This window comes from Chanodichthys erythropterus, chromosome 14 (assembly GCF_024489055.1).
Source record: "Chanodichthys erythropterus isolate Z2021 chromosome 14, ASM2448905v1, whole genome shotgun sequence".
Taxonomy (NCBI): Eukaryota; Metazoa; Chordata; class Actinopteri; order Cypriniformes; family Xenocyprididae; genus Chanodichthys; species Chanodichthys erythropterus.
This window is the reverse complement of record NC_090234.1, coordinates 21,458,308-21,483,457: the sequence shown is the minus strand read 5'-3', so window position 1 is coordinate 21,483,457 and position 25,150 is coordinate 21,458,308. Positions and strand designations below refer to the sequence as shown.

The following is a 25,150-nucleotide window of genomic DNA, read 5'->3' as shown; positions in this document are numbered from 1 at the left end:
AACGTTCTCGCAAACACTGACTGAGGTACATTTTGTCACATTCTTTAACAAAGCACACAGCTGTGCCTCCTTCACTCATTAATTTTCTGCATATCACCAGCTTTTCTTTGTCCAGCTGAGAGATTGTGTTGTTGCATTGCTCGTAGGTGGAGATGAATCAATCCTGAATGCAAAGAGACTAATTCAGTGCATTAGAATTAACTGAGTTAATATGCATTTATTCTGTTTTGTGTAGTGATTCTGATGAGAAGAAACATTCCTCAGGCTGCACTGAAACGTTATTGCTTTTCCAATCTGCGATTGGCGACATTCTGCATCACTAGAAAGCCCATTTCCTCTGCTCTTTTTGACAGTTTTCCTTTCTTTTTAACAGCATTTACATCAACACTTAATGATGATCCACTGATTTTAATTTTCTTAAAAGCATCTTGTTTACTCTGTGCTTAGCTTCTCATTGGCCTTTAGTGAGTGGGTGGTTTTAACAAACCACTGGTGTTGCACTTTTATATGTGCCTCCCCTGTAGCTTTTTGTTGCCGTAATCTCCAAATAAAGTTGTATACACACTCTTAAAGGAATAGTTCATCCAAAAATTAAAATCTGTCATTATTTACTTTTGTTCTCCCAATGACAACCCTTGGTCACTATGAACTGATGCTGTATGGAAGAAAAAAAAGCTCCTTTTTGTTCCATTGACGGCATACTATGGAAGCTTGTTTCCGCCACTGAATAAAAAAAGATAATTAAAATAATCAGACTTTTTTTCCTCACAATTGCGAGATATAAACTTGCAATTTCGAGAAATAAAGTCAGAGTTGCGAGATATAAACTCGCAATTCTGACTTTTTTTTCTCGCAATTGCGAGTTTATATCTCACAATTCTGACATATAAACTCGCAATTTATGCAAGAGTAAAAATCGCAATTACCTTTTATTTTTTTATTCAGTGGCGGAAACATGGTGGAACACCATGAAGATGAGTAAATAATTACAGATGTGTACTTTTGGGTGAACTGTCTGTATTATTATAATATATTTTAATAATTGCAAAGGTGCTGTCAATTTGTGTACACATTTAATCAATAGTTTTATAAAATATATAATTATAAATTTATAAATATTAATTAGTTTATAAAATATCACTTTTTGGTGAACTATCACTGCGATATTCCATTCTTATATACAGTATTGTTATATTATATGACAATGTTTGCTAAATCCAGTTTTCTCTGTATACTTTTTCCAACAAGCTTTATAAAATATGCCACATTCTACAGTAGTGAAGTGTGCATACGATTGTTTTGTTGTGGCATTTATGGAACTTTTATCATTGATCTAATTAAAGCCATAATGATGGTCTGTAATCTCATTCCATCCTGGCTTGTATCAGAGGAGTGGCATGACCTCAGAGCTTTGTCAATGATGTGATAAAGCATAATATGCTCATGCAGTTATATGTATTGATTTTGAACTAAATTTGAAAACTTACAGCATGCCACAAATGCCTTACCTAATCTTTTGGTACTGCTTTGAGGCAGTAGTTATGCTAGGGTGTTGAGCATATAAGATGACTCCAGAATAAAAGCATCTGACTCACCAGTGTTTTAAAGAGCAAGAAAGGGCTTTGGGTGCCAACAGAGAAATAAACACCCCACATTTGCTTGAGACCTCTTCATCTCTTGCTTGCATTTTTAAGATCTGTGGTATTTCAGTCTAGCCCTTTTCACACTGGCATGTTTTCCAAGGTTTATGATGTAAGAAAGATTGAGAATTTGTAAGGGTGACCACACATTTGGTTTGGTTTGGTTTGGATTGAGTCATCTTTCTATTTTCTCTCTCCCTTTCTGGAACAAATCAAAATTCATAATGCATTTCCATACTGTGCTCTTGTTCTCTGTGTTGAGAATCTTTTAAAACAAATGTGATGGGTGTTGATGCAACGGTGGTGTGCTGAACATGGGTAGATGATTCAATGAGTCAGGAAATGTTTTTAATGATGCTGTACAAATGATATTTTTTAAAACGGTGTACAGAAAATGGATGGATATAACTGAAATAGAGATATCACACCTGTCTCTGTGACAGCACTTGGCTCTGTAAATGGCGAAAAAGAAAAATATCATGGGATATTGTTCAGCGAGTGTGAAGCACTCTCAGCATTTTAATGTAGCTGTGCTTTTATAAACACCTATCGCAAACTTCGCAAATGCGTGCACTACTAAGTCCTTGTGATGAAATGATACACCAGACGAAGTGAGGAGACTGCAGACCAACATATGCATCCTTAGAAACATGTGTCACTGCTATACGAGGCTTCACCTGTTGCTCAGAGATCTCTATATAGGAGCATGGAATTCCTGAGTAGGCCCAGGCTGTTTTCTTTAGATCAAACTGCAACCATCAAGCCCTTTTATTGCAATGGGAACTGTCAAGGTTATGCAGGAGAGGTTGTCTGATTGCCTGACTAACACACCAATTTTTTTCCCCTGTGGTTGCTTGTAGCCCAGTGATGCTTCTATTCAAATATTCACAAGGTCTGAAGCTGTATGTGTTGAATTGGATAATATTGCAGGAATGTTAATGTTTAGTGATGGAGACTTACAATTACTTGCTTTCATCAAAGGTTTGCATTTCACCTTAGTTTGCCACTTCATATCTATAACTATCAACTGAAGCAAGAGACTTTCCTCTCTGTTTCTCTGCTTAAACATGCATTGCATCAAATGCTTTTACTTAAAGTGGCAACAGCATAATTGTATAAGACATCAAGAAATAAAGTTCATTAACCAAACTGTTGGCTGCTTTCGATTCCCAAACAACGTAGCATCTTAATTAATTAATCTAGAATGTGTGGTCACAGGAGTGCACTTATTTGCCTTAACTTCAAATGTTATCCTGTTAGAATTCAGAATCTGAACTTTCTTTTTTCTGAAGAGCATCTTAGATGAAAGATTGTTGGTTTTTCATTCCATTTGTATTCCCACCAGTCAGATTCCACTAATGGCATTCCCTCTGTTTCCAATTAAATGCTGTTAATTAGCATAGCTTTAAAAAGAAATGGATTCAAACAGAGTGCTTTCCCATGATGCCACACTCATGAGACTGGGGCAAATGCAACATTTGCCCCAGACCCCTTGATTAACTGAGGAGTCATGAAGCTTGCGCTAATTGAATAAACAGTTTCTGAGCTGAATAAATTCAGGTCCTTTAAGTAGTTCTGTATTGATATTCAAACCCCAGATAGTGGTGAATATGTAATATTATAAACGGATTGTTCCAACTTTAAATTCTGGTTGGATGACCTGCATTCGAAGCAAAGTGTTTTCATGTGGTGTTTTAATGTGTAATGAGGATCTATGTGTGGCTTTATTGTTTTTGACAGAAAAATAATGAATCAATACATCAGGTCACCTCTGTATGCTCTTGTAGAACGTATATAAAAAGAAAGATCATCAATTAATGCTGGCTGTAATGAAATTATGTAATACACTACTGTTCAAAAGTTTGGGGTCAGTAAGTTTTTTTTTTATTTTGTAACACTTTACTATGGGGAACAATTCCCACTTTTAACTAGTTACTTATTAGCGTGCATATTGGTAGTTTATTAGTACTTATGAAATACATATTAATGGTTTATTCTGTATGACCATTATTCTACACCCTTAATCCGACCCAATACCTAAACTTCAACGTTACAACAACTACCTTACTAACTATTAATAAGCAGTAAATTAGGAGTTTATTGAGGGAAAAGTCGTAGTTAATGGTGAATATGTGTTGCCCATACTAAAGTGTTACCGATTTTCTTTTTTTTTTGTGTTTGTGTGATTTTTAAAGAAAGGATAAAGGATATTCAGAAGTGACAGCAGAAACACTTATAAATAAAGACTAAATACTAATTATAAACAAATAAATACTGTTCTTTTGAACTTTCTATCCATCAAAGATTTCTAAAGGATCATGTGACATTAAAGACTGGAGTAATGGCTGCTGAAAATTTGCCATCACAAGAATTACATTATAAAATGAATATTATGAGAAAACAGTTGTTTAGTTTTAGTAGTATTTTAAGGGAAACATGCAATTACATGACATGATGTACAGTTACCGAAATGATGCGAGCGCTGCATAATGCAAAAGAGTTGATTTATTAATAATAAATGTAATGATTTATTGAATGTCTTTTAAAGTTTTACTACGGTATATCACTGTTTTAATCATAGTCATACTTTGCAAATTAATTTAATTCAAATTAAGTATTTTAAAATGCATTTATGAGCCTTTTAATGGCAGATCTGGGGAGTTTCATATGAAACGCTACAGTCTTATTTACTGTATCTCTCTCTTCTGTGACTGTGAACTACATGTTGATTGAGTGGATAGTGAGACACAGGGTCCATCCACCTCATCTTTTATTCATGACAACTTTAGCCTGCAGCACAGATTGATGAAGCTTGAGGATCTGCACTGTTTAAGGCATGTATGAATGTTGGAGTAGTGCCGTGATATGAACATATCGGACAGGTATCAGTCCGTTTCAGATATCTGGTATGATGGTTTGATTTATCATCACTGCGGTTGCTTCAGTCCTACAGACTGGCTGCCATTATCTCAGTTTGATCGTGCCTGAGGTTTGATGGCCACAGAAAGACAGGGACTTCCCCTAAGCGAGCTGCAGTTGTTGCTGTCCTTCAGGGTGTGGATAAACACCCATGTTGTGTGTGTGTGTGTAGATGTGTGCATATATGAGTGAGACTGACACTGAGCGAGGCCCACGTGCAGGCTGCCAGTGAAGTCATGTGCTTGAGATAATTCCTAATTTAAGCCAGTGGTGATCAAAGCCTGCAAACACCCACCCAACCTCTAGTCATCATAATAACCCTGACAGTCTAAGATCCCACAATACCGCTCTGCTTCTGAGGTGACTCAGTACCTAAGGGATCACACACACGTTTGTTCTTTGCAGTGGGGACAATTCTTTAATATTTTCTTTCATTTATTTTTCTTTATTTTATAGTTTCCTTCATAACTCGCAGAGTACTGTGAGGCTATCTTTCATCCTTTGGTTTAAGCGGCAATAGTAAAAGTACAGTTAAAAAAATTGCATTTGGAGGCTTTATCACAATATGAATGGCTTTATCACAATATTAATTTATAAGTCAAGTTACTTTACATTATTATTAACTTGCTGTTTCTTAAATTAGAGCAGAAAAAAATGTTGCTTTATTACTTGATTGTGTATACTGTACATTGATGTACAGTACATTGTGAATACTGTACATTTTGCTTTTTGTCAGAAATCATGTTTAAAACACAAGTCTAAGTGGTGTCTGCATCATAATTGTTTTAATGTGGTAAATCCATTTAGCTAAAACATCAAGGTCAGCTGATGACTCAAGACTCAAGAATTTATTTGTTTTATTGTTCCAAAGCAGTAAGGAGCAGTCATAAATAATGATAATTACATTTTAGACACAATTTAGTCTTTAATACAGTTTTCACTTTATATCTTGTGTTTACAATTGCACTGCAACCTTTTTTTATTTTCTTAATATTTTGCTTTTTGTTGCCTCACATACTTAAAGCAAGATATATTACTTGAAGCAAAATTGTTTTGTTTTCATAATATTTGCTAAATCAATTTTTCTTACCTCACTGACAAGTTGTATTTCCTTGTTTTAAGCATAGTTTAGTGAGGTTTATCCTTAAAATCTGCCATTGGGGCAAGAAAATAACACTTAAGTCATGAGATATATATATCATGCTTGGTTATCAATATATGCTTGGTTTTTACCCATTTTTATTTTATATTTTTATTTTATATTTATTTTATTTTTAATATCACTTTTAAATATCACATAATATCAATTTTAAATATCACATATTATTTTTTACAAAATTATACAACCAGCCAGAAGAGCGAACTTCTTATCATTACAGCTTATTTGTGACTAAAGAAATTATTATTTTGCATGTTATTTTCACATCATTTTCTTTGAACCTACAATAACTGTTGGTTGCTTGGTGGCATCTGACCAGTGATCTCTGTGTTTCTGATGCGATTTTTGTAGCTTTTGCCACCCGATAAACACCGTTGAGAATTGCTATTGTCCTTCTCTGTTTGTTAAAGTACTCTGTAAAGCTAAAATGACTCCTAAGAGAGCAAAAGGCCATTATCAGCAGCCACAGACACTCCCTATAATGCTCTTAAGAGCCTGATTCTGAGCTCACTGTGTTGAGTGCATCTGCAATGTTGACTGCATTGTTGCTCAATGGCTTTTTGTTGTTGGCTTAGTGCGTCATGCTCTGCGGGGTATTTTGTATTTACCTCATTCCAAATCGGCTAGCATTGGTAAAAAAAACTTTCGGTAATTAGGGAGAATGGAACATTATGTTTCTCTGCTTGTAGTGCAACAAAACCCCATTTCACCATGTCATTTGAATTGAACGGCAGACACAGTGCTTAAAAATACATTTGTCAGTTTTGGCAACTGTTCCTCAAGTGTTAGACAGGTGATTTAGTTGGTATATTTTTTTAAATATGTCCTTCTTAATGCTGATTGGCTCTGATGATGCTGATGATTGTGCTTAAATATGACATATACACCCACAGAACTGTGGTATTTTATCTTAAACTGTCCTACCTCTCTCACATATCATATTGACCTACTTACAGTTAATAATGGGACCAATTTAATTCTATTGTGTTTGTACAGAAAAGCTAAACACCTCTCAAAATGTGCTGGAGTGAGTCACCAGGTGTTATGAAAGTTTTAGTCAGCCAGTCAGTCAGCTAGTTTGATGTTGTGATGGAAATATAAGCAGTTAACCAACATTATATTATATTCCACAATCTTAGAGAATTGATCTCAATTCACATTTAATCATTTAGAAGATGCTTTTATCCTACGCGACTTTCAAATGAGGAAAAAATACAAACAACAATATTAGCAGTGTTACAGCAGTTGTAAACTGATTTTGCTTTAGGATCTTATATAGTGTTTGCGTATATCTGACACTGGACCACAAAACCAGTCATAAGTTGCACGGGTATATTTGTAGCAATAGCCAACAATACATTGTATGAGGCAAAATTATTGTTTTTTTTTTTGCCAAAAATCATCAGGATATTAAGTAAAGATTATGTTCCATGAAGATATGTTATAAATTCCCTACTGTAAATTTATCAAAAATTTATTTTTGTAAACCATACATCAATGGAAAGCTTATTTATTCAACTTTTAGATGACTTTCATAAAATTGACCCTTATGAATGGTTTTGTGGTCAAGGGTCACTTATATGTTTGTATGTTTGTGTATGTATGTGTATTTCTCGTAAGATTTAAAGAAGTTCAATTTAATGCCTACCAGACTCTGGCTGGCTTCATTTCCTGATTCTTTTTCCATCATCAAGTTCTTTTTCTACTGGATACTATCAATAAGTGGCAAAAATGTCAGGTAAAGTGGGTTATTTCTGGTAAAGGGCTAATGTGACTTGAGCCAAAACAAATGTCTCCTTTAATGGACAGACGGAGAATAATGTCTGTGTGCTCAGGCAGACAGAGAGATGAAACACAGGACACAATTTGTCTGTGTAATTTTATTAGCACTTTTCCATTACGTGACTGTACGTCAGAGTCAGGACTGCTCTTATTGGATGATCAATGCACAGGATGGATCAGCTAGTGCGAAGGAGCTTTAAATAAATGTTCCAGGTTCAATAACCACAGGGAAAAAAGCCTTACAGGCTAAAAAATAGAAAAAAGGCTAAATTTGAAGTTACAGTAAGGCATTTACAATGGAAGTAGGAAGGCCGGGCCAGGCAGTAGACATCAAAATATATGCTTTTCTTGAAGTATAAATGTTGGCTAGTGTGATAGAATTGCTAACTGATCTTGTTTGTGTACTCCAATGTCATGACCACAAATGTGTATGTGGATACCAGAAAGGAACCATTTATGTGCAGCAAACTCCACCCACAGGAACTAGGTAATGGATTTGCACTATATATACTACTCTTTACAACTGCAGAGAAAAAGAGACGGGATTTGTGGGGATAAGAAAACAGGAAAAGATGAGGAATAAGAGACATGAGCAGCAAAGGAGCAAGTGAAGTGGGCTTAGAGTCAGACAGAAGAGAGGTAGAGGAGAGGAAGGCAGAAAATGGAGGCTAAGTGTTTTCGAGGGCGTCAGCTGGAGGTGTCAGTCTCACATCATGGCTGCTTGGCAAGTGCTTTTCACACTGGATGTGGAATAGAATTCATGCTGGAGAACACTGAATCTATAAAGTTTTTGTACAAAAGTAAAAAAAAATGTAGATCATAAAATTAAAGATTGAAATTTAGAATTTTAATATCAATGATTATGGTTTTAAAAATTGCAGCCAATGTCCCACAAGATTTCCATGCTGTCATCTGCCTCTAATGGATAAATCTGAACCAAAATACTGTAGAGTTTGATTGGACACATGTCCTCTGAACTCAACAAAATATATGGGGAATTTTCTCCTCCTTTTATATAAGTTAATCTCTTTTTATTTTGCTATCTGTGCATGATTATATAGTTGGTTGCACTTTTATATTGTATACATTTTATTATCCTGTTAATTGCAGTAGTTGTTTACACACAGTTGATTTCTTTTTGATTTCTTGGTTAGTTTGGATGCCCTTGCTGTTTTCCTCTAGGACACAAGTACATGAATATCACATATCAGTCTGCACTTATGTCCAGAGTCCTAAATTAACCCTCGCCAAACACCAAATGTGAGTAAAAATTAGATATGGGCAGTAAATAGAACAGAGGTATTTGCCGATTGGCTGGTAACTTTATAAGGAACTGCAGCATTTGATGTTTTAACTCAAATTGGAAGAACATCTGTCTCTCGGTGATATATAAGTGACATGAGTGATTCTAATCAAATCATGTACTGATGACAACATCTGTTGCAATGGTTGTGTCCTCTAACAACTTAACCTTCAGTGGACAGTTTATAATCTAGGATGCCTAGGAAGTTTTTTTCCTCTAAACCCCATGTGGTGACACATGGATATTACTTGTACTAAGTCAGGGGCAGTAAAAACAGCTATATTTTGTTGTTATAGTTACAAAGATGTGTGTTTTTAAAAAGTTGTGTTAAGGGGAAAGTTCACCTAAAAAAAAAAAAATTCCATACAATGATAATCATTAAAGATGCCCTAGAACTTTTTTTTTAAAAAAAAAAGGTGTAATATAAGTCTAAGGTGTCCCCTGAATGTGTCTTTGAAGTTTCAGCTCAAAATACCCCATAGATTTTTTTTTAATTAATTTTTTTTAACTGCCTATTTTGGGGCATAATTAGAAATGAGCCAATTCAGGGTGTGTGGCCCTTTAAATCTGGTGCTCCACGTTCCAAGAGCTCGCGCTTGCCTTAAACAACATAAAAAAAGTTCAAACAGCTTATATAACCCTCAAAATGGATCTTTACAAAGTGTTCGTCATGCAGCATGTCTAATCGCATAAGTACAGTGTTTATTTTGATGTTTACATTTGATTCTGAATGAGTTTGAGGCTATATGCTCCGTGGCTAACGGCTAATGCTACACTGTTGGAGAGATTTATAAAGAATGAAGTTGTGTTTATGAATTATACAGACTGCAAGTGTTTAAAAATGAAAATAGCGACGGCTCTTGTCTCTGTGAATACAGTAAGAAACGATGGTAACTTTAACCACATTTAACAGTACATTAGCAACATGCTAACGAAACATTTAGAAAGACAATTTACAAAAAAAAAATATCGTGTTATCATGAATCATGTCAGTTATTATTGCTCCATCTGCCATTTTTTGCTATTGTCCTTGCTTGCTTGCCTAGTCTGTTGATTCAACTGTGCACAGATCCAGACGTCCTGCCCTTGTCTAATGCCTTTCATAATGTTGGGAACATGAGCTGGCATATGCAAATATTGGGGGCGTACATATTAATGATCCCGACTGTTACGTAACAGTCAGTGTTATGTTGAGATTTGCCTGTTCTTCTGAGGTCTTTTAAACAAATGAGATTTACATAAGAAGGAGGAAACAATGGAGTTTGAGACTCACTATATTTCCATGTACTGAACTCTTGTTATTTAACTATGCTGAGGTAAATTAAATTTTTTAATCTAGGGCACCTTTAAGGTCCAAAAAATATTGGGCACCATTGACTTTCATTATATGGATTTTTTTTGGGTGACCTATCACTTTAAGTACAGTTTCATGGCCAGTAAATCTTCTTAGCTAACCACAATCAGCAGCTGTGACAAAAATACACTGTTTGTGGGTACTTTAGAGCAACTACCCAATCATCATCATCATCATCATCATCCAAAATGACTGTGGACTCCGACTTGCTTGTTGTAAAGGAAAACCATCCACTATCACCACACCATTTCCTTTGCACCCAGCACATTAACCTCCCAGCTTCAGTTACTGTAAGGGATGATTAAGTCAGATTTGCTTCAATCATTTTTTTTTTGCAGAGTGTCTGCGAGGCACAAGCAGGCTGAGAGAGAACCATCTGCTGTGGTTTGCTGCCATTTTGCAGTGGAGAACAGGATCTTTGTCTCCATGGTGCTTTATTCCGTTGTTCGTTTGAGATATTTGTCAGTATAAGTGTCAACACCCTCACATGATATTTTCCTTTTCTTTTTTACTCCCTCCCCAAATCTCACAGACCTGAAAAAAGCACATAATTTACAAAATACTAGCATTGTATTACAACCACACTGATAATGTGCAGTTGAGAGGTTGAAAAGTAAGAGGAATGTAAGATGTAGGTAGAAAAGAAAAAATATTTTACATTATAAAATATTAAGAAGTACAAGGATTTATTCTTGTAGCACAGTGGTACAAATCCCCCTACGCACCTGACTGGGGCAGTTGTAGCCGAATGGTTAGAGAGTCGGACTTGTAGCATGAAGGTCATGGGTTACCGGCAGGGAATTTAGGTGGGGTGAGTGAATGAACAAGGAAGCAAGGAACGGAGCCCCCAATCGCTACAGCAAAAATGGCTGTCTACTGCTCCAGGTGTGTGTGTTCACCACTTGAATGGGTGAAATGCAGAGCACAAATTCCGAGTATGGGACACTGCTAAATATGATTTTCTTACTTAGATTTTTTGTCCCGTTTCTAGTCCAAATATGTACAAATTCTTAAATCAAGACGCATTTTCTAGACAAGTAAAAATTGTCTTGTTTTCAGAAAAAATAAGTCAAAATTAAGTGAGTTTTTCCTTAAAGGTACCATCGAATTGAAAATTGAATTTACCTCGGCATAGTTGAATAACAAGAGTTCAAACACCAGAATTCTCAAACACCATTGTTTCCTCCTCCTTATATAAATCTCATTTGTTTAAAAGACCTCCGAAAAACAGGCGAATCTCAACATAACACCGACTGTTACGTAACATTCGGGATCATTAATATGTACGCCCCCAATATTTGCATTAGCAAATTGTTTCATTAGCATGTTGCTAATGTACTGTTAAATGTGGTTAAAGTTACCATCGTTTCTTACTGTATTCACAGAGACAAGAGCCGTCGCTATTTTCATTATTAAACACTTGCAGTCTGTATAATTCATAAACACAACTTCATTCTTTATAAATCTCTCCAACAGTGTGTAATGTTAGCTTTAGCCACGGAGAACTATCAAACTCATTCAGAATCAAATGTAAACATCGAAATAAATACTATACTTACATGATTAGACATGCTGCATGATGAACACTTTGTAAAGATCCATTTTGAGGGTTATATTAGCTGTGTGAACTTTGTTTATGCAGTGATAGAGTCGAGAGCTCTGGAGGGGGGCGGAGAGTGCACGATTTAAAGGGGCCGCAGCATGAATCGGCGCATTTCTAATTATGCCTCAAAATAGGCAGTTAAAAAAATTAATAAAAAAAAATCTATGGGGTATTTTGAGCTGCAACTTCACAGACACATTCAGGGGACACCTTAGACTTATATTACATCTTGTAAAAAAGTGTTAGATGGCACCTTTAAAACAAGCAAAATAATCTGCCAATGGGGTAAGCAAAATAATCATATTTTAAACCGAAAACAAGACAATAATTTTTGCTTGTCTAGAAAATGCATCTTGACTTAAGAATTTTTACATATTTGGACTAGAAACAAGACAAAAATATCTAAGTAAGAAAAGCATATTTTGCAGTGCATTCTTGGCTACACATCACGTCACGTTCACTTAAGTTAAACCAGGTGTCCCCGACATCTTGTTATCCTCAGGTGAGTCCCACTCTGACCCCTGATGGCTAAGTATAGTTACTCTGACCGCATTGGAAAACTCAGATGTCTAAGAATTATATTCTGATCGCATAAGATGCCTAAGAGTCATAGCTACCTGACGGTAACCCATCGGTAATTCCAGACGCCCGAGTCTGACTATGTCTCGCCCCCTATGAACACTATCACTTGGGAATAATGTCTCTAGTGCTCCACTAACCTGCTGTAACCAGACAGACTCCAGACAATGCCTTTGAATATGCTTTAATCACAGGGAGGAGGATCTTGTATCAATCGCAGAGTATCCCACCTGCAAAAAGAATACAGCAGTTTATATAGAATAGGTACATAGCAAAGTAACATGACTCATTACGTCACTCTTCTCGAATATGATTAGTTCTACATATGTGCAAATTCACCCCTCCACTCCCCCTCCCCAGTTACTGGCAAAGCAAATTAGTTTTTTTGATTACTTCAGCTCATTACTCAAGTCATGGGGTTATTATATTTAGTTTGCCGTCTAGCCATGTCCATATGTTTCTGTTATTTCAACACACTAACTTTGGCTAAAGTGTTGGTATATTTTGTTAAGCCTGCAAGAAAAAGACATGTTAGTTATGATTAATTAAATAATTCTTTCACAGCACCAAATCAGCATATTAGAATGATTTCTGATTGATCATGTGACACTGAAGACTGGGGTAATGATGCTGAAAATTCAGTTTTGCCATTGCAGGAATAAATGACTTTTTTTTTAATCAATTTTTTATTGTTGTTTTGATATCGCTTTAACATACAAAAGATCGAAGACAAACAATCGGCCATTACAACAGTAAGCAAAAATCTAAATAACAGGGAAAAAATATAAAAAATAAATGAATAAAAAAAAAAATATATATATATATATATATATATATATATATATATATATATATATATATATATATATATATATATATATATATATAATAATTAATATATATATGGTCAGTTACACTGAAGAGTAAATGACACAGATACAGAAAACAAATATTTGAGACATAATATGCTTTAAAATATACGCAAGACTATACATGTACTACAGATTATGTAAAATAAATATATACATACAAAAATCTTGACATTCAAACCAGTAGAACATGCCTGAAAGAAGTCTACGATTCAAATCAGTAGAACTTTGAGCTTCTCCAAAGTTTGGGTCCAGAGTCTAATGGTGTTAAGAATAAATTAAATTTTAAAATATATTAAAGGGTTAGTTCACCCAAAAATGAAAATTCTGTAATTTATTACTCACCTTCATGCCGTTCCACACCTGTAAGACCTTTGTTAATCTTCGGAACACAAATTAAGATATTTTTGTTGAAATCTGATGACTCTGTGATGCCTCCATTGCCAGCAATGTCACTTCCTCTCTCAAGATCCATAAAGGTACTAAAAACATATTTAAATCAGTTCATGTGAGTACAGTGGTTCAATATTAATATTATAAAGCAACGAGAATATTTTTGCTGCACCAAAAAAACAAAATAACGACTTATTTAGTGATGGCCGAATTCAAAACACTGCTTCAGGAAGCTTCGGAGCATTATGAATCAGCTTGTCAAATCAGCGGTTTGGAGTGCCAAAGTCACGTGATTTCAGCAGTTTGGTGGTTTGACACGCAATCCGAAACATGATTCGTCACAGAAGAATCCTAACACTCTGAAGCTTCCTGAAGCAGTGTTTTGAAATCGGCTATCATTAAATAAGTCGTTATTTTTGTTTGTTTTTTTGGCGCACCAAAAATATTCTCGTCGCTTTATAATATTAATATTGAACCACTGTACTCACATGAACTGATTTAAATATGTTTTTAGTACATTAATGGATCTTGAGAGAGGAAATGTCATTGCTGGCTATGCAGGCCTCACTGAGCCATTGGATGTCAACTAAAATATCTTGGTGTTCCGAAGATTAACGAAGGTCTTACAGGTGTGGAACGGCATGAGGGTGAGTAATAAATGACATTTTATTTCATTTTTGGGTGAACTAACCCTTTAAAATAGAAAAAAGTAAATTGTTGTAATATTTCACATTATTACTTGTTTTACTGTATTTTTGATCAAATAATGCAGTCTTTGTTATGTACCATATCAGATTGCAATATATATCCAATATCATGGTACTACCACAGTAGTAATGCCTTTTCACTGTTATTTCACCCGTTACATTCTGACTCTTCTTGCAACCTGGCATGTTGCAAATAAATTTGTGTTCAGAGAGGCAGAAGGCATTTTATCTGCAGATTGTGTGTGTATGGAATTAATAAAGACATGATTATGTCTGGCTCCATCCTTCATTAGACCAGTTTAAAGGAAAATTGTCTTAATTTACACACCCTCAAGTCATTCCAGCCCAGGTATTATTCTCTTTCTTCTCTGAAACTCAAAAGAAGGCAGAGTGTCTGAGCTACTGTTTTATCCATTCATGTCTATTCAAACTAATGGAGCACATGCCCACCCAGATGCTTCTGAACAATTCATTTTGTTTCACAAAACTAAGATGAGTAAATAATTGTTTTTATGTTATTATTTTAACCTGATCTTCCTGTTTGTCACTCCCATCACAAGCACACATGTAAATGCACTGCAGAAGTGCCCAGGCCCTGTGATTTATGTGACTTGTTCTTGTTAAATAGAGTCGTTTTGTTTATTACACTGTGCGTGTAGGGCTTCTGGAATTGCTCCACATTTCATTAGATGGTCCCCCGGGGAGAGGAGAATAGGAGGAATCTAACCGTGGATGTGCAGTGGGTACTTGGTCCCTTACTGGAGGGACTGACTCCTGGAGGACGACTCACTGCTTGCTTTAATCACTTTTACATAACTCTGACTTGGTATAGTGTGCCATTCACATTAAGATAGGAAGCCATTATTTCACTGCCCGCTGGGCGATTGCAGCTATGAGTGAAGAGGTTGCAAGACAGCCTGATAATCAAAGTGGCTGTTCTTTGAAAGTGCTAAAATGAGTCATCCTGGAAAACAAACTGGAACGAGATGCAATCATACTACAGTTCTGCCTCCCTTTGGTTCAATGTCACAGTGTTTATTCAGGGGATCCTCATAAGAGCAGTGATGTTAAGCTAATTCTGTGAGGCTTTGTCTTATGATTTACTTTCACTATACTGTTAAAAAATTTGGAATCTCTTAAGATTTTTTGTTTTGTTTTTGAAAATGTCTTATTCTCACCAAGATTGCATTTATTTGACCAGAAAAATCTGTAATATTGTGAAATAGGGCTGCATGATATATTGTTTTAGCATTGAAATCGCGACGTGTGCATCTGCGGTAGTCACATCACAGGATGTGTGATGTCAAGTATAGGGATCGTTAATCTGTACGGACCAGACCCAATAGGTTCAAAACGCATGTTATTCTCAGCTTAATTGCAAAGTTTGACCATCATACAATGAAATTGTATTATTTGGACATGTTTTAGGTCCTGTCAGTTTAAACATTCAAGCGATTTTAAACCATTTGGGCACATGAAGATGCAAATTCGAAACTGCTGCTATTTTCTGTGGGCACTCGCGTGTGCATACACACACACTGAACAGACACATACATGTAAAAAATATTGTCAACATGCGCAAAAAACATCAAGTATCCTCATAAACACAATTGATTATGGCTTAAGTGAACTAAACAATTGAGAAAGAAAACTGGATGTGTAAAGCCCGGAACACACCAAGCCGACGGTCGGGCGTCGGGCAGTTTTTGTGTCGGCCGACTAAGTTTCCTCAGTGCGTTCCATACCGTCGCCTGATGTTGGTCCTTGTCTGCTTTTTTTTCGGCTGATTCGACATGTTGAATCACCATTGGGCTGTCAGCGAGAGAGAGAATTCTGATTGGCTGTTTAGTTTAGCAAACCAGTCAGTTCACGAGAATATAGGCAAAAGTTGTGAAAGCAAGCAAATAAGTCATAGACAGAAGGTTGTTCTGATTTTTTGTCATCTTACTTGAGCACTCGAATGCACAAATATTTTCATAATAACATGAAAAAAAATGTGATTGGTATGATTGATATTCAAAATGATAAGCAAGTGCTGCTTTGTTTATTGTTTGTATACATGCAGTCTTAGTTTCGCTTTCCATTTTTGAATGACGAATATAGACAAATATATTACGCGTGTGTTAGTTGACAGTCGGCTCGTTGTGTTCAAGCACAGATTTTTTCCCCCGACGCAGCCATTGACACAGTCTGCTTTTGTTGCCGCTAGTCGGGTTGGTGTGTCCCGGCCTTAACAGTATTTTGGATCCACGCATTTGCTCTTAAAGTGACAGCAGCCTAATATTCTTGATCAAACAACAAAAGACAAAGAGAAAAACCACTTTAGTTTTAACACAGATTATATTTAATTTATACAGTGAAGACTATTCAGTGTTATTTTGATTATTCATTTGATTTATTCAATTTCTGTACCTGAATACTGTTAGACTTACCTAAAAATATAAAGCACTATTTATATCATTTGTATCTTTGTTCTGTTTATCTAGGCTTGTAATTTGTTCGTTATTTTCTATGCATATTCACTCACCTACAAAATCACCCCAAGAATGATTAATTTTTTCCAGAGCTTCTTTTCTCAAACTTTGGAATGGTAATGCTTATTGTAAAAAACAAAACAAAAACTTGTTTATAAATAATTGACTTAGATTGACAAAATTTTTTTTAGTCTAGTAAATGTGTGTAATCTAACACATTTTTGGAACTAAGTCAGCTGTGTGTGACCTAAATCGGAACAGTTGGCATTCAGCAACATGATTCATGTTTCGGCTAGCGTCAGTGAGGTATGTGGGAGTTTTACAGGTGAAAACAACACAAATGTGTGCGTTAGCTGTGTGACACCAGGAGGAACAGAGCTGAGCCTTATAATTGTTCTTAAGACCGATCGATGAGATCCATGAAACAAGGAAAAGAGAGAGCTGTAGTGGTCCCTCAGATATTGACCACTGTCTGTCAGAAAGAGAGCGAGGGCTGAAGAGATGGATAAAGAGAGAGACAGAAGAAAGAGACACAGAAAATGTGTTTAGAATGAGATTAGGTCAATTGGCAGTCTAGTTTGTAACAATGCTGTTCACATCATTGAAACAGAATAAGCACACATCTGTGAAAAACAGTTTGAACGTCAACATGAAATGCCATTCTAATGCTGCGTCCCAATTCGCATACTGTCCGTCCTAAATAGTATTCAAAAAAAGAATTAGTATGTCCCAAATCGTAGTATGTTGAAATGAGTATTCCAAAGATACCCGGATTGTCTACTTTTTCTGGTTAGTATTCGAAGTGCATATCCGTGCACACTTCTAACGGCTAATATTGCCCATAACACATTGCGCTGTGGACGATGATTCGATTAGAACAACAAATATGAATAAAAAGTGTTAAAAAACTACAAACATGACGGATGTGCAAGACTGATGGTTAAGCAGAGCGGTTAAGATAAAGGGGCTTGAATGATTAATAATCAGTATCTAACCTGACAATAAAGATATTTATTAAATGTTATCCACATTTTGTTTCATCTGCAACAGCTTTGTGAACTTTTATAACGATGTGTTTGGTCATTAACTTTTAAATGCATCATTATGCAAAGATGAGGAGAGTTCTCTGCATGAAAGACCCATGACTGGCAGATCAACGTGCGACTACATTTCTCTCCGAAACAGTAGGAAATTAAATTTAATTGAATGTGAAGGATTTTAACTGTGACAAGATGATTGACAGGGTAGTTTAAACAGTTACAGGTTGCGTAACTAAGCGACAGAACGTCCATTAAAGATGCAATTATGACGAGGTAGTATGTCCCAAAGCTTGCATACTCTTCTGCTACACACTCAAAAGTATGTACTTTTTCTTTACAAAAACGGTATATACTTTTAGGAGGTAGTATAAGTGTGCGAATTGGGACGCAGCATAATTTTGACTGATACTGATAAACAAATCTCTATTTTGATTTTATTCAATTTGTTAACATAAGTAAATGCATCAGGTATCATGAATCAACTGTGAACAACATTATTTAACAGTATTTATTAATCTTGGTTAATGTTGATTTACACTATTGTTCATTGTTAATTCTTATCCATTAATTTGTATTAATGTTTATTTATAAAACTTGAAATGTTACAATGTTAAATTATAACTTTTGGTATAATTCTTTTTGGCCAGTAATGTTTTGAAATGCATCTCTTATGCTCACCAAGGCTGCATTTATTTGAAAAAAAAAAAAAAGAAGAAAGAAAAACATGTTGGAAAAACCAATGATGGTGTAGTTAATCTAAATGTTACATGCACAATTTGATATACAATATTGACTAATATAGATACATAATAATAATAATAAAACATCTAATATTCCATTCCCAATGCTTACCCATTAAACCTTTATTAACTGGTGTATTTTGCATGAAACAGGGACATTTATACTCAGGATTTGTTTGATGTCATGAAGTGGGCGTTTAAAATGGGAAGAAAAATAAGAGGGATTTGTCATATCAGATGAAAATGAATGTTGTTTGAGGCAGTTTGATAAGGAATGTGCCTTGTGAATATAAATAGGGTCAATTTTGACTTCATATTAACTTAAAACAGAAGAATTCTATGTTTCATGACTGATCAACTATTCTAATAAACATTAAGGTGGTTATAAACAAATCAAGTTGTTTTTTAGTGATTTGTGCATTATCAGTACCTTTTATAGATAATGTGTTTTTGTGCACCAAATACTCTTCTCAGTAGTTTGTTTGTAATTATATGCATGTTGGCTTAACATGCAATGCATTAGAACAAAAGAGACCCAGGTGTGGACAACACCACAGAAATGAAGGAAAGCAACCATTCATCTGGGTCATTTTAGACACAAACAGTGACAGCTAATGAGAATGAATAAGAGAATGTTTCAGGTGTCTGGCTCTCTCACAACCCCCTTGATGTTCTGCCTCAGCAGGCATCGGCCTGTATAATGAGAGCACTTTGGCTATGAAAAATGGCAATCCATTTCAGTGGCCACGTCACAGACCACAATCTGTTTCTCAATGTATTTTCGAGTGTGTTTTTGTTGTACAACATGCACTTTGCTGCTTTATCGGTGGTATAGTTATGGATCGCTTGCTTTCGTGAAATTAAAGAGCTCAAAATCAATGTGCCTCCCCCTTTGCTAACATCGCAGGTGCAAGACTCTATAATTCATGATTTCATTATGCAAATCTAAAGCTGCACATGATTGCCTCAGTCTTCTCATTAAAGATATTTGATTTCTGTCCAAGGGATTCAAATACTAATAAACCTTTTAATAAACTTAAATACATCAATTACTTTGAACTATTGGAGAGGGAAATGAGAGGATTGAGTAGACATTAAGCTCGGGCTCTGCTGCATGACGATATACATACATGCATGACAGCAGTATGTGTTTTGATATATCATTTATACCGTGGTAGATATATTCCTGCAGCTATTAGTTGGAAGGACTGCTTTAAGGTACTTACAGGTCAAATGAATGACAAAATGTGGAATAATGTCAAATACAGACTATGACATGTCCCAACCAATTCAAGATCAGGACTGAGTTGCTGTGTAAACTGCTGTTCTATCTTTATTTATTTTATTTAGTAAATAGTGTAGGGTAAGTTTGCATAGAGGCTAGCTTGTTGTTCAATGTCAGTGATATGTTAAACTAGCATGCTGAACAGTTGTTGCGAAATGTAAGTGTAGAAAAAAGACGTAAACAGAAAATTTTAAAGAGTTATTGCTTTGGGGTTCTAGTTGGGTTCAATACATTGTGTGTACCATATTGTTATAGGGTATTATTGTGACAGGGTAAGTTAGAAGCACGACTGAAATTATTCGTTAAGGTGCGATCACATTACTGAAATTTCATTGGCAAATTGTCTTTTGTCTTGTCAATAGTAGCAATGTATGAAACAGCTCACACAGAAGTAGGGATGTCACGATTCCTCGATTTAAATTCGAGTACTTGATTTTAATAAATCCTTGATTACAATTTACCCTTGTCGAGTAACCGGAAATATCGGAAGTGATGCATTCCATGGACGAGAATCCATGGACTGCATTATTAGACAATTTTCTGCACAATGTGTAAAAACCATTTAAACCATGCTATAGAATAGTGCTATTTTGAATTCACAAACGCTGCATCAATTAAATAAATATATGCTGTGCGGGTTAATATAAATGCTCTTTAATTATTTACATGCCGAGTAGGTTGCGTGCATCTCAGAGCGGCTCCGTTCACAGTAAATGCTGCTTCACACAAACTGTTATCATTTACATGTGTGGAGCGCTCTCAAACTCCATATCTGCATATGCTGCGAGTTTGGGTTGCTTATAAAGTTAATCTGGGAACACTGTGTGCTCCATTTCATCGGATTTGTAAGGTAAATCATTTATAAACCTACGCCAACACAGGAGAATACGTCAATATGTGGCCAAATATTAAAGATCAAGTTAACACTTGAATTAAATGTCGTTTGGCCAATATTAATCAAGGATTTGATCTGCTGTAAAGTGTAACAACAAGAGACTGTTGGCGCCCTCTCCAGGCATTTGTTATAATAAATACTGTGCATAAGATGATTGTTTATGACAGTGTTGTTCTATAAAACCATATGATTATTTGCTTTTGATATTTTATTTGAACCAAATATTATTGCCTCATTGTTATTATATAAGTAATTTTTAAAGGCTTAGGTCTTTGTCTAGGTCTATTTTTATTACCACAAAAAATATCTTTTTACTCGATTAATCATTAAAATATTCGACCGATTACTCGATTACCAAAATAATCATTAGTGACAGCCCTACACAGAACTCACTTTCAGCAGGTTTCTGATGGTCAACCCGGCAAATTCGTGTGACCAACTTGAACCCATTGCTAAATCTATGTGGGGAAATCTTTCATGCAAAATTCCAAATTGTGTGGATTCCTATTAAAATGACTGGATATCATCTGCGAAAATTTGCAGACCAATGGTAAATGTGGCTTTAGTCTCGAGAAGAATCAGAGTTTGCATTGTTTACCATTTCCAATCGAAGATTCAGTTGACTTTCTTTATCTTTTTGGATCATTTTTTTGGTATACCTTCAACAAAAAGAACTATAATTTGGTATTTACTGTATGTCATGGAATGAGTAATTTTATAAGATTTTGTTCATGCCACCAACCTCTACCTTGGGGATAAAGAAGGCAAGGAGACAAAAATGTTAAAATTATTTTTAAAATGTGCCAATGGTGGGTTGCAAAAAAGCAGCATCGACTGGAGGCTGCTCTGACGTCATGGGCATTGATCCTGAATATGAAACGAAGGCAGTGGGTGAGGAGACTCCCGACTGGAGCTGCTGCTGGGCAGGAGAGGCGCGTTCAGCCTTGGTGCACAACAGAACGAGAAAAGTGAGGGGGGAAAAGGGGGGGGGGGGGGGGGTGCGGGAGCAAAACGAGATATGAAAAAGGATTTGCCAACTGGCATCCCCCAGTGCAAGACTCTATAGGACTGACTCATTCTCTCTCTCACTCGTTCTGTCTGTTTTTCCTTTCCTCTCTCTCTCTTTTTGTCTTCTTTCCTCCCTTCCCCCGAAACGGTGCAGGCTAGTGGTTTCTCTCCCTTTCTCTCTCTTGCTCGCTCGCTCTCTGCTTACCTCTCCACACACACAATATTTTGCTCGCTGCTGCTGGCTGGGTTTATTATTCTGCGCTCTTATTGGTCAACTCGACGTTTTAGAGCCAGCTCTGATTATTTGCCTCTGGGAATCCTAAAGCACTGAGGGGGTGCTGTCTGCTGAGGCTCATTTTTCTCAAATGTTTTTTTATTCTAGAATTAGTTCGAGCTTCTGCCTAAATTGAAACGACAACAGCTCAATATCTGCAGCGGAACAACTTTATAATACAAAATTGAGTTTTTAGGGAGTATGCTCAGAAAAATCAAGTTTTTGAGAAAGAACTTTTGTTCTCAGAGAAATTACAGCAGGTGAATTGCCAGTCAGTTTCCTTTCTTAAGTGGCTTTTTCAGCAGTACAAGCTGGATTCTGATCATGCTACCGATACGATCAGGTCACCACCGGGTCTGACCGTGAATCCCCAGCTCCCAGAGAACGTCACTCCCACCTCGGTTAAACGCAACAAAAGACCAGGATTACTCCAAGCCATGAAGAAAATCTGGTCCAAGAAACGCTTTCAGGTGAGTTGTTGCATGCTTTATTTGTCCTGCCTTGCATGTTGACTCATAACTGACTGGGAGTTTGAGTTTGACCCATATGTGTGGGTTTTGTCATTCAATGAGCTCCGTCTGAGGGAGGCTTGACCCAATTCCCTCCTTTAGGGCTGTTAGCGCTCATTCGCACTCCTGCGCCCCACCCTTTTCTTGTAAACAAACGGCACCCATCTGGCTAATTGCATGAGGATGATTACAGCTGAATAGGTGAATGTTCACGGCTCATCATATTCTGATGCATTCTGGGTTACTCAAGGAACCAGACAAGGATGACCGCCCCCTGGGTAGTTTGCTGTCATTTTTTAAAGGGGTTCTCATTGGGTTGGAAATCCAAGATATTGTTTATAATAGAAAAGTTTTATATTGGATCTAGCATTGGATATGTCATGACTCATTTTGTTAAAATTTGCACCACTACAGAAAACATATGGCAAGTCAGCATGTAGGTTGTTTTCTTATCCAAGTGCAATAAAGCAGAAATGCTTGTAGCAGCAACTGATTTTCCCCTGATGCATATTTCTAGGGATCTATAGGACCATAAATTTGACTACCTCACTCTTCACTGCATTAACAGGGAGATTATTTACATCAAAACCATTAACTAAACTTAGATTTCTACTATTTTATTTACTACATTCAATACTGCTGCCAAACAGAATCACATCAGCTGGCTGTTATTGCACTACAGAACTAGATGTCTGTTGAAATTCTACTCCCAAAGCATTGCTATTCGATTGCTAAGGTGCTTTTAATGTGTTGCTAGGTGGTTGCTAGGGGCTACTTGCCAAAAGAGCTCACCATCACAAATCTCTATGATATTCTGTTCCCTTATTGTCTGTCTGCTTAAAAAAATTAACTCTCGTGTTTTTCCAATAATGCATTCTTCTGTGAAACACAAAAGAAGATATTCATAATTTCTTTTAATCATTGGGGTCCAGTGTTCTTTGCTCTCCATTGTTTTTGTATTCTGTAGAAAAATATATGCATACAGTTTTGAACAATGTTAAGGTGGGTAAATGGGTAAACTATCCCTTTAATGTTTGGGTGAACTATCCCTTTAAATAGTAAAATGTAATATTTAGGTTTTTTTGGCTTAGCAAACACCACAAATGATTGATAATTTCTCTATTTATAGACTGTCAGGTCAAAATGCGAACCTTGTCCCCCTCCCTGGTTGGCACATAAAGCGAAAATGAGCAATCTGCACACCATCATTTTGCCATTGGCTGTAAGTGCAGGAGAGTGACCTTTTGACAATATGTCATTGTGACATTTTACAGGTGAGAGGAGGTGAGTGCAGGACGAGCTTTTACCTCTTCCTCTCAGGGTGATAGGAATCCTTGTGAAGATGAAAGGAAAAGTGGGTGTGAAGGAGAGGAGAGGGGGATGGGAGAAAGAAAAAGATAATTGGATCTTAGTCTGCAGACGGAGACAAGCGGGTGGTGGGGCAGAGATGTAGCTTAGAGACCAGACAGAGACCGAACAGGTGGCTGAGTCATAGTTTCAAATGTAGACTAAATGGTAGTTTCATTTTCTATCCTGTCATGTGAATAATATTTAATTATTTCATCCCCTCATTTGATGTGTTTTAGGGAGACGGCATATCCCATTGCTGCTAGTAAAAGAACTAAAGATAGCTAGATTCACATTTCCTGAAGGATATACCAGTGCTTGCGAGGCATCAAAAGAAGCTTAGGTGGTAGGTTTTGTTTTTTTGGTAATAAGACTGCAACACTTTGCCGTCATTATGACACTCAGCAGCACGCATCTTGTTTGCTGTATGCTGCACATAAGATTCAAAATACAGGCTGTTTAAATAACTTGAAAAAGTCTGTTTTTGCAGTCAGTGTATGGAGGTATGAAGGCACGTCTTGTTGACTAAGATTTTTTTTGCTAAAATCATAGATGTGTCCTTCACTACGTTGTTTCTCACAATCATCTGAAAATGGTTTGGCTCTTGGTGGAAAGAAAAAAAATTGTCTGATTGTGCGAACAATGCCAGTTTATCAATTCAATTTCTATTAAGTAATAAGCATTTTAGTCACTTAAATATTGGCTTGGTTTTCTCTAAAACCCATTTGAATTTGTTTTAGACCATTAGCCATGGCGTTATGCCTCGGAAGCCTGCCTGAAATCAGTATTCTTAAAAGGTGCCTTCATATAAAAATGCTGTCCATAAATTGACTGACTGGATACAGAGGCAGCAAGGCAGTTGCATTTAGTTTCAGACAGTCATAGTCATTGTGCAGTGTAAAGGTGGCTATAAATTATTAAATGTATGCAAGAAAGGAATGTATCCAGTTGTTTGGTGTACGAAGACAGATAAAAGACCAATTGCTGACGGTTATTTTGCTGAACATTCTTTATATCTTGAATTATTAGTCTTAAAATTAAAATTAACATTTTTGGTAACACTTTTTTTTTTACACGGTCCTTGATACATATATTACATGTAATTACTATAGTAAAAACCATAAATTATGCATAAATACATGCAACTAACCCTATAGTAAGTAACTAACCTATAGTAAGTACATCAATCAAATGATTGTACTATATTTTAGTTCAAAAATGTTTTTTATTTAATATTTTGTATTCTTAGGGGATTTTATGGTACTAAATT

At 36.1% G+C, this 25,150-nt stretch overlaps 1 protein-coding gene across 4 annotated transcripts in view; it reads left to right on the top strand.

Moving 5' to 3' along the window:
- Positions 1-25,150, top strand: part of spegb (striated muscle enriched protein kinase b) — a 92,631-nt gene that overhangs the window by 5,151 nt on the left and 62,330 nt on the right. The window contains exon 1 of one of the 4 annotated variants that reach the window (XM_067408687.1): positions 22,416-22,494. The exons of the other annotated variants lie outside the window; for them this stretch is intronic. Coding sequence (XP_067264788.1) covers positions 22,462-22,494 — 33 coding nt within the window. The 5' untranslated portion in view covers positions 22,416-22,461. Of the gene's footprint in view, positions 1-22,415; positions 22,495-25,150 lie in introns of those variants that run through there. 4 annotated transcript variants of the gene reach the window in all.